General features: G+C 45.8%; 1 protein-coding gene across 5 annotated transcripts in view; it reads right to left on the reverse strand.

Annotated features, from left to right (window-relative positions):
* Nucleotides 1-10,124, reverse strand: part of USP4 (ubiquitin specific peptidase 4) — a 48,858-nt gene extending 38,734 nt beyond the window's left edge. For 2 of the 5 annotated variants that reach the window (XM_040445353.1, XM_040445354.1), the window contains exons 1-3: nucleotides 9,961-10,124; nucleotides 6,549-6,676; nucleotides 1,046-1,176 (exon numbers count right to left, since the gene is read on the reverse strand). In XM_040445353.1, coding sequence (XP_040301287.1) covers nucleotides 1,046-1,176; nucleotides 6,549-6,676; nucleotides 9,961-10,061 — 360 coding nt within the window. In that variant the 5' untranslated portion in view covers nucleotides 10,062-10,124. The remainder of the gene's footprint in view (nucleotides 1-1,045; nucleotides 1,177-6,548; nucleotides 6,677-9,960) is intronic. The other 3 variants (XR_005781531.1, XM_040445352.1, XM_040445351.1) reach the window with 3 other exon arrangements.
* Nucleotides 10,125-10,640: the final 516 nt, after the last annotated feature.

The raw sequence follows: 10,640 nt of genomic DNA on the forward strand, positions 1-10,640 counted from the left end.
ATCAGTTTCCCTAAGTGATCAGATTTTTAAAGCCACTGGCATCCATCCTAGGAGTTTAAAAATCTTTTTCCCACTCATGAGGAAAAGCGTCCGGATGGAACAACACTGCACAACAGGGAAGCCACTGTTCATCTCTAAATCAGGATCATGATGTCTCCTTTTCAAGGTTTGTCAAATGAGAGGACTAGAGAATATAGTTAAATCCCTGAGGCAGCCGAACACTCACCATATGGCAACACTGTGGGCATTAGGAGACATCTGCAGGACACTGGCATGCCCCCAACTTTTTGATCCCTAACCCCTCTCAGGGGCCCAGGTTTCTAGCTGGAAAAGAAGGTAGCTCTGGCCCTGAACAGTGATCCTTAGAAGCATGGCCTCAGGACTGCAGCTCTTTCCTACTCTAAGAAGGGGAACTACAAACCAGACAGTGAGAAATTTACTCAATGGCTACCTATCAGCAGGCATGTGGGATCTTGTGATTTTCCCTCTGGTAGGACAAGCAAACAACTGTGGGAGTCAGAGTGGCTGGTCTTTTCATGAGTCCCATCTACCAGAGGGGTTAGGAATCCAGGTGTCTATCCCATAGCCTGGTTCCCTCAAGAGGCTATTCTCTGGCTTATAAACACCTGCTTTTTGAGACATTCAACAGTGTGGCCAAAGACTCTTAAACACAGAGGCAAAAGCAGTTTCAGAAAAGTTTTAAGATAAACAGGAAGCGGTACATTACCGTAGATCCCTATGACCCCAAGTAAACTTTCTCTCATACAGCCTTCCAGAAAGTGCTCTCATGGCACTGCTGGACACACCCCAAGCCATTGGGCAGCTCTGATGTTTGGAGGCCACTCACTATAACACCCCAAGTGAGCAGCCTCACTCACCACCACTCACGATCACAATTCCCTAAAGAGAACCAGAAACAAGGCCTCAAACACCTCTACTCGACCACTTAGGCATATCCAGTACCCCAGGAAACCAACTCTAGTCAGTGTCCCCCAGGGAGCACTCACAGACACTGACCAACAGCTGTGACAATTCATGTACTCACTTTTCTGACAATGGGCTGCTGGCCTTCTACACAGCCATACCAGTTGAGTAATTTATTCCAGGCCTCGGTTGGGACCAATACATAATCCAATTCATCAATTAAATGTTCTTTCAAGGTCTGACTCTCCGGATCTGAAAAAAGAAAACCGCTCATAACTCACTGCTCTTCTCTCAGAAATGTTTGTTTTACAGGATTCTTATGTAGTTTTCAAAAACAAGAAAATTATTTATAATAACAGGACAAAATTCCAAAATTCTGTCTCTGGCCATAACACAGAGCAGACCTGAAAGCCGTCTTTAGCCATGCTTTCAGAACATTTTATGAGGAATGTGTACTTCTCCTGTAATTGAATGGAGAAGGAAGAATAAAAGAGAAAACCTCCAATTTACATTTTCAAAGTGCTTCCAGAGTCCACAATTAAAATTGTTAATTATGAATATTTAACATAACATTCTGCTTAGTGAAATTTCACTGAGGTCAAATGCCATCTTCTCCTCGGGGTGCCTGGGCGTGGCTCAGTTGGTTGAGTCTCACTCTTGATTTCAGCTCAGGTCATGATCTCACAGTTCATCAGTTCGTGCCCCACACTGGGCTGCATGCTAACATTGCAAAGCCTGCTTTGGATCCTCTCTCCCTCTTTCTCTGCCCATCTCCTGCTCACTGTGCACACGTGTTCTCTCTCACTCTCAAAATACATAAAACAAACACCTAAAAATATATACATCGTCTTCTCCTGAAATACTAATAATTTTTTAATGTTTGTTTATTTTTTGGGGCGCCTGGGTGGCGCAGTCGGTTAAGCGTCCGACTTCAGCCAGGTCATGATCTCGCGGTCCGTGAGTTCGAGCCCCGCGTCGGGCTCTGGGCTGACAGCTCAGAGCCTGGAGCCTGTTTCAGATTCTGTGTCTCCCTCTCTCTCTGCCCCTCCCCCGTTCATGCTCTGTCTCTCTCTGTCCCAAAAATAAAAAATGTTGAAAAATAAAATTAAAAAAAAAAAAATGTTTGTTTATTTTTGAGAGAGAAAGAGACAGAGTGTGAGTGGGCAAGGGGCAGAGAGAGAGAGACAGTATCTGACACAGGCTCCAGGCTCCACCTGTCAGCACAGAGCCGATGCAGGGCTCGAATTCACGAACCACGAGTTCATGACCTGAGCTGAAGTCAGACACTCAACCGACTGAGCCACCCAGGCAACCCTTCTCCTGATTTACTAAGAAAGCAACAAACACGTCATTGAAGTCAACTTTATTTTGCCAAGAGTCATTTGGTATTCTTAGTTTTCAATAGTCCAAGTCAAAACCTAGCTAGATAACCCCCTGTGGAGGAAGAAAATATGTAATACTCCAACATGCTAAACGTCCACCTCGCACCTACCACAGGCAGGCAACATGATTGGGAGTCAGAAGTGGAAGTTCATGATCTGAAACCTACTCCCTCAACTGAGGACCAAGGAAATGGATCAAGGAAAGACCGATCCCCTCCCAAGAAGGGAGCCTCTGTGCTCTTCAACACCCACTCCTGTGGTAGCGCAAGCCACAAAACTGGGAAAGCAGAAGTACCCACAATGGTGCAACTCATCCGTAACTCAAGGTAGACGATGTTGAAAACAAAAAACTAAAACCATAAGCAGCATTCACAAGGTGACCAGGGCTTGTCATCACCCACCCCCTCAACACCAGTTTATACCCTATCCAATCAGCTCTTCTGCCCTTCCTTAGAGCAAAATTCAGATCTGATCCACCTCTGCCTTGAAATTTCATCTCCAAGGAAATAGGAAAGGAATTAAACAGCGGTGGAGGACAAGAATACCAAGGGGAGATGGATGAATGGATAAACATGATGTGGTATATACCTATAGCAGAATATTATTCAACCTTTAAAAGGGAAGGAAATTCTGACCTCGCTATGAGGATGAACCCGAGAATACTATACTAATATACTAAATAAAATAAGGCAGTCACAGAAGAACAAATACTGAATGATTCTACTTAAATGAGGTATCTAGAGTAGCCAGATTCAGATACAGAAAGTAGAATGAGGGTTTCCAGGGGTTTGGAGGAAAAGGGGCTAGGAGTTACTGCTTAATAGGTATGGGGTTTCAGTTTTCCAAGGTGAAAAAGTTCTGGAGATAGGCTGCAAAACAACGTAAATATGCTTAATACTACTGAACTGTACACTTAAAAATGGTCAAGGTGATAAGTTTTATGTTATGTGTATTTTACTATAATTAAGGGGCACCTGGGTGGCTCAGTCGGTTGGGCGTCTGACTTCGGCTCAGGCCATGATCTCACAGTCGTGAGTTTGAGCCCCGCGTCGGGTTCTGTGCTGACAGCTCAGAGCCTAGAGCCTGCTTCGGATTCTGTGTCTCCCTCTCTCTCTGCCCCTCCCCAGCTCATGCTGTCTCTCTCTCTCTCAAAAATAAATAAACATTAAAAAAAAAAAAAAAAAAAAGGTGGACACTTCTACGTGATGAGCCACCCACTTTCCACAGCAGCTCTGGCATGATTATTAACAATGACAAACCAGGCCTTTTCTGTTCAGAAGGATGACCCACTGGTATCAGCCTGCTTGAGACAAATGCTTCCCCCCAAAACTGACAACCTAGATTCCAAACTTTTCTCTGATTTATAAATTAAAACTCACAGAAGTGGGGCGCCTGGGTGGCTCAGTTGGTTGGGCGGCCGACTTCGGCTCAGGTCATGATCTCACGGTCCGTGAGTTCAAGCCCCGCATCGGGCTCTGTGCTGACGGCTCAGAGCCTGGAGCCTGCTTCGGATTCTGTGTCTCCCTCTCTCTCTGACCCTCCCCCCCGTTCATGCTCTGTCTCTGTCTCAAAAATAAATAAATGTTAAAAAAAAAACAAAATAAAAAAAAAAAACAACTCACAGAAGTTATTCGCTTATTGTCTTACTTGGGGAGATATCCCTTCTTCATTTCCAACACTAAGCACTACACAGATCTGGCCATCCATACTGTGCCTAGCAACAGCCAGAAACCTTTAAATGTGGGAAAAGAACACACAGGTTTCAGCAGCACCATCCCCAAGCCCATCATTTCCACAGGGCATTTTCCCATCTAAGGCTCAGTGATGATTTTCCCAAACATTTCATTCTTAGACACAACAGTGCAAATGCGATAAACACAACTGGGATTTCAATTTCACTTAACTGGAAATTTCAAATTTCACCTAAAACTGGCATCATGCTAAAAAATTACACAGGGGTTTTGAATTGGGGATTTAGTCTGCAAATTTCTTCAACAGAGTGGCAAATAAAGGGGGGAAATGAGAGCACTGGTTGGCTTAAGCACAGATATTCCATCTGACAGACAGTAGGGGCAGAGGTGGCAATGAGAAAAGGGGTGCTCTATGGACAACATAAACAAGGACATGTTGTACCCCATCCCTCCCCACTTTCAAGAGCCCCGTCCAGCCACTCCTGTGACCCTAGATGAAAGGCAGCCCGACTGGGACTGGCAGGTGACTGAAAGCCTGGGGACTAAGGGGTGACCCTCAATCATGAAATAGGTCATTCCTGTACTGTCAATGTTCCAAGGAAGCAGGGTCTGAACAGAATGTACTTCTCACTTCCTAAGCACACAGCAAATGTTTCAAGCCAAAGCCAGATGACATCAAATTGGGGGACCATGGAAGAAATGCCTGCCCTTAGCTGAAAATCATGCAAAATGACTTCAGAGAGCCTCTCTAGCCATAGGATTCTTATCACTAGTACTTTTAAAAGCATTAAGAAATCTCCTATTCATAGGGCACCTGGGTGACTTAGTCGGTTGATTGTCCAACTTCAGCTCAGGTCATGATCTCACCATTCATGAGTTTGAGCCCCACGTCAGACTCTGTGCTGACAGCTCAGAGCCTGGAGCCTGTTTCAGATTCTGTGTCTCTGTCCCTCCCCCGCTTGTGCTGTTTCTCCCTCTCTCAAAAATAAACATTAAAAAAAAAAAAAAATCTATTCAAAAAAAAAAAAAAAGAATGGGGACCTGGGTGACTCAGTCGGTTGAGCGTCCTACTTTAAGCCCTGCGTTGGGTTCTCTGCTGTCAGTGCAGAGCCCGCTTTGGATCCTCTGTCTCCCCCTCAGTCAGTACAGCATGCGACTCCTGATCTCAGGGTCATGAGATTGAGTCCCAAGTTGGGGTTAGAGATTACTGGAAAAAATAAAATAAAAAAGAGCAGGGCATGGGGAAGAAAAGTGCAAATACACTGCTGTGCTCCCTTAGGGCAACTTCATGGTATGATGCCACCATATGTGACCTACATCAGGAAACAAAGTACATGAATTATTCATTATGTCATTAGACCTCCACTAAAACAAGTCTGAGCATTTTTGAGGGGGGGGGGGAGAGGGAGGGGGGAGAGAGAGAGAGAGAGAGAGAGAGAGAGAGAGAAAGAGGAGGGAGAATCTCAAGCAGGCTCCATGCTGAGCATGGACCCCAATGTGGGGCTTGATCCCACAACCCTGGGATCATGACCTGAGTTGAAAAAGAGACACTCAACCAACTAAACCACCCAGGAGCCCGAAGCACTGCTCATTTTTAAAAACACCCAGCTTGGTGTTAGGTACTTGGATCAAGCTTCATGTATTGTCTATCTTCCTACTGCTCTGATTTGGGGCAAAATCAACAGATCACCTGTGTCCTGCTTGCAAGTTGAGTCTAAAGCTAGGCAGAAAAGAGCCTGAGAAAGCCCAACTGTCATCTCAATGCATCTACAGGTACAAGCCCAGCTCTGGTAGGTCACACATCACTTTTTCAGTCACTTCTTCCACTGGGAGCTGATCGTGATGGTAGCTCTACCTTCTACTTCTCCTCACACCACTTCTGTGACAAACAACCATCACAGGAATGTTTGATGGATGAGACAGGTCTACAGTTTGTTCAACTGCAAAGGTTAACAGAACATTCTGGTGCCCAAATTTCAGATTCCAGATGCAATTTCAAAATGATATCCTATTCTTTCCATTCCACATGCTAATCTAAAATCTGACATCTCTAGCAGAACTAATTTGCAAAAAGAAAAATACTGGAAGCTGCTCTTTAGAAGCAGTTTAGGAAAAGAGTAACTTAACTTCTCCCTGAGTGTCTACAAAGCCTTCTTTGATAGATACAAATCAAGGATACTTGTTTCTATCCCCTCATAGTAGCAAAGTTAGGTTCGTCATGTCCATGTTACTGATAAACACCACCTCAGACCACTGCGTGCCTGGAATATTTCAGTTAGAAAAGCAATGGTGGGGGGGGGGGGGGCCCCCAGGGGGCGCAGTCAGTTAAGTGTCTGACTTTGGCTCAGGTCATGATCTCACGGTTTGTGGGTTCGAGCCCTGCATCGGGCTCTGTGCTGACAGCTCAGAACCTGCAGCCTGCTTTGGATTCTGTGTCTCCCTTTCTCTCTCTGCCCCTCCCCTGTTCACACTCTGTCTCTCTCTCTCTCCAAAATAAATAGAATTAAAAAAAATTTTTTTTAAACAAAAGAAAAGCAATGGGATACTATACCTGAAAAGAGTCCAGAGTTATCTATTGGGCCAGGAAACAGATTGTGTTCACCCACATTGTACATATCCCAGCTGTCGAAGCCCACATACTTCTTCCACTGCTTGAACCACCGGCTGTCAATAAGATACCTAGAGACAGACAAAAATTTACTATACCAGAAAAGCTGAGGTTGTAAGTTTCTGCAACTGCTCTTAATTTTTTTTTTTTTATGGTTTTCCCACCTGAGCAATACACAGTCCCCACTCAAAAACACACTCTTAAGAACAAAAGCCAGAATAGGCCCCACATGGCAGACATGGTCTGGCAAAGGTAAAAAATCCATAAACTGAAATGATTTTTGAAAAAATGAATAGGGGCAGCTGGCTGGCTCAGTCAGTGGAGTGTGTGACTCTTGATCTCCGGGTCGTGAGTTCAAGCCCCACATTGAGTGTAGAGCTTACTTAAAAATAAATAAATACAAATAATTTATATTTATATTATAATTTATAAATAACTAATGAATAAATAAAAGGAAACGATTGGCTTCAAAAGGTCTTTTTTAATAAATGTTTATTTATTTACTTACTTATTTATTTGAGAGAGAAAGAGAGAGTGAGCAGGGGAGGAGCAGGGAAAAGAGAGAGATTGAGAGATTCCAAAGCTGATTCCACACTGTTAGCACAGAGCCTGATGCAGGGCTCAAACTCACAAACCATGAGATCATGACCTGAGACAAAATCAAGGGTTGGATGCTTAACTGACTGAACCACCGAAGCACACCACAAAAGGCTTTTTTAAATGATGTCCTTCTGGGGTGCCTGGGTGGCTCAGTTGGTTAAGCGTCCGACTTAGGCTCAGGTCATGATCTCACGGTTCGTGGGTTCAAGCCGTACTTCAAGCTCTCTGCTGACAGCTCAGAGCCTGGAGCTTGCTTCAGATTCTGTATCTCCCTCTCCTTCTGCCCCTCCCCTGCTTGCACTGTGTCAAAAACAAATAAACATTAAAAAGAAAAATATCTACTACTCATTTAATAAATAAATAAATAAATAAATAAATGATGTCGTCCTATGAGTAAAATCTTGTTTGCTAATAAGCAAGTCATTAATTTCATAATGATCTTTATAGAGGTCCTTGTCCAAGACAGTTTGGTTACACTGTTTGACATGTAGAGCATTAAGTTAATTTTCTTTCTGAAAATGCGATAATAACACCACACACTTCAGATTTCCTGTGAGTACCAAAGAAAATATTTAAAAAATGCATGTGTTTCGTATCTATAGACATCTAGGCACAGAGAGTTAGCTCCCTGCATATTGAAGGCACTTGATAAATATTTGATTAAGACTAAAACATAAAAAGAAAAATATCCCAATCAGTAAAAATCTGTCTTCTGTTTTGTAATCTGACAAAGGGATACTAATCTCTTATCAAATATAGGCATATACATTTTTTCCCAGACTCAGGCCTTTTTAAGATTCAAAAAAACTTCATTTGAAGTCAAGCAACCAGGCTAATTCATTCCCCCACACTGTTGTAGTTTGTAAAACCATATTAATGTTTGTAACATTTCTAAGAAAAAGGCTTTATTTTAAAACTGTAAATATGGCACTTTGTAATAAAAAAATCAATTCATAACTTTTTTATAAAAGTTATGTGTTTATTTATTTTTTTTTAATTTTTTTTTCAACGTTTATTTATTTTTGGGACAGAGAGAGACAGAGCATGAACAGGGGAGGGGCAGAGAGAGAGGAAGACACAGAATCGGAAACAGGCTCCAGGCTCTGAGCCATCAGCCCAGAGCCTGACGCGGGGCTCGAACTCACGGACCGCGAGATCGTGACCTGGCTGAAGTCGGACGCTTAACCGACTGCGCCACCCAGGCGCGCCAAAAATTATGTGTTTAAAACAAGCGAGTGTGTATACATATACAACAGTGTCTAGGTGTGACATACAATAGTTTCTAGTGTCTAGTTATTAAGTTGCTCTGGTTATATTTAAAAAGTATCACTATGCTGTTGGGGTGTGTGGGTGGCTGTCAGTTAAGCATCTGACTCTTGGTTTAGGCTATCATGATCTCACGGTTCATGAGTTCAAGCCCCAAGTCCAGCTATGTGTTGACACTGTGGAGCCTGCTTGGGATCGATCCTCTTTCTCCCTCTCTCTCTGCCTCTCCCCTGCTCATATTCTCTTTCCCTCTCTCTCAAAATAAATAAGCTTAAAAAGAAAAAAAGGTATCACTATGCTGTTTTACAACTAAGAAGGAGGGGGAAATCTCGGGGGGGGGGGGAGCACAATTATATTGGTGAGTCCTTTAAGTTTTATAGCCAACAAACTTCAGAGATCAGGCAGCTTCCCAGAGGCCACAAAGATCCATAAATATATCCAAATCTCTACAATGCTCTTTTCCCTCCAAACCCCTTGAACAGCACCCTCCAAACACTTTTAGTGCGTGTTCTTAGTCTATCTCAAATTTCCTCTGGTTCTGCTGAGTGTCCTTCATATATCACCCCTCTGCAGGATAATTTCCTCTGCTTGCCCTGCATTTCACAGCTTGGCCAGCTGAAGAACACTGTAAAAGCCCTATCTGAACTCCTCCTAATCCCAAGGTTTCCCTTCCCTGCTCAATTCCTCTGTTACTGTAAACGGCATTATCAACACAGCCACAGTTTCTTAAAGACGGATGTTCGTTCAATCAAGTTCAATGCAAAGCCAAGCCCTAGCTTTCTACTCTCACACGATAAGACTACCAAGAAATCTAACTAGTCGAAGTATCTTCCCTTCTACTAAACAATTTAAGAAACCTCTGGTCTCAGACTTGCTCTTCCAAACCCTGAACTTTTAATCTTTTTATCTAGGCTCTAATCTATCCTCCTCTCCCACTCCGAAATGCTGCCGCCACAATTATTTTTGACATTTACTACCAAAGTAACCTGGAGCTCTCAAACATTTGTTCGGCTTCTAACCTTGGCACCCGCACGGCAGTTTACAAGTTACAAAAGTATCTACTTCTGATCTTCTCAACCCAAAGGGCGGGGGTGCCAAATACTGGTTACCCTGGCTTTAACAGTAAGGAACCAGGGTCTGGGAGGTGTGGTCGCCTTCGCTCAAGGTCACCCTGCAATTCCTCGAAGGTAAAGGGCTCTTCACATCCTGAAGGTCCCCGTGAGCACCCCCCCCCTTCCCCGCATCCTGCAGCCCTCGCCCCCACCGGGTCCACTCTCTGGGGCTCTGAATGGGCCGGGACGACCTTCACTCTTTCCCAGAGGTGATCCTACTTTCCTCTCCTGAGGGACAGGGCTCAGGACACCCTGCAAGGGTCACTAACATAGCCCCCGCCCGGCCCCTACCCAAGCCGGGAAAGAGGGGTCGGCCTTAGGGCCAGAGCCCCTGCCCCTGGCCTTGAGGGCGGCGGCACGGCGGGCCTGGCGCTCACCACTGCGCCCCTCGTTGGAGCGTGGTCCTCATCAAGGCCCCGAGCTCCGATTTCTGGGTCTCCGCATCCGGTCGCTCACGGCAGCCTCCACCTTCCGCCATCTCGTCCGCGGCCCCGGCCCAGCCGGCCCGGACATCCGCCTCGCGCACGGCGTGCTATGGACCGCGCCCACGCACGCATGCACGCACGCACGCACACGCGCGCGCGCGCGGCCTAACCCCACCTCGGGCCGCGGCCTCCACTACCCCGCTGGCCTTTGCCTCTTCGGCCCGCCTCTCCGGCCCGCCTCTCACGCGCAGCTCCACTCCCACTGAAGCGCGGCAGAGCCGGGAGGAGGCCGGAAGAGGAGGCGGGCGGAGGGAAGCTAGCTGCGCTTTTCTCCCGCCCTGCGGGCAGCTCCGCGGGATGCCTGTACCGCACCCCTTTCTCTGTCTTGCCCGGCCATCTCTAGCTGACTGACGGAAGACACTCCCTCCCCCACCCCGGGCACACACACCACCAGGGCCTGCGCTGTTAGCCTGCTCCTAGCTTTTCTTGCTTTCCGCTGGAGACCTTAGGCCAGTCCTTAGCCGCCCAGACTTGGGATCGGGGTCCCTGCCCTGGAGACCCAAAAGGGATTTGGGGAGTGCCGGGTGCACCAGCGCCTTGGGACCAGGACTCAAAGGTGTGGTGTAGTCATG

The sequence above is a fragment of the Herpailurus yagouaroundi genome, unplaced genomic scaffold (genome assembly GCF_014898765.1).
Source record: "Herpailurus yagouaroundi ecotype Mexico unplaced genomic scaffold, PumYag 193, whole genome shotgun sequence".
Lineage (NCBI taxonomy): Eukaryota > Metazoa > Chordata > Mammalia > Carnivora > Felidae > Herpailurus > Herpailurus yagouaroundi.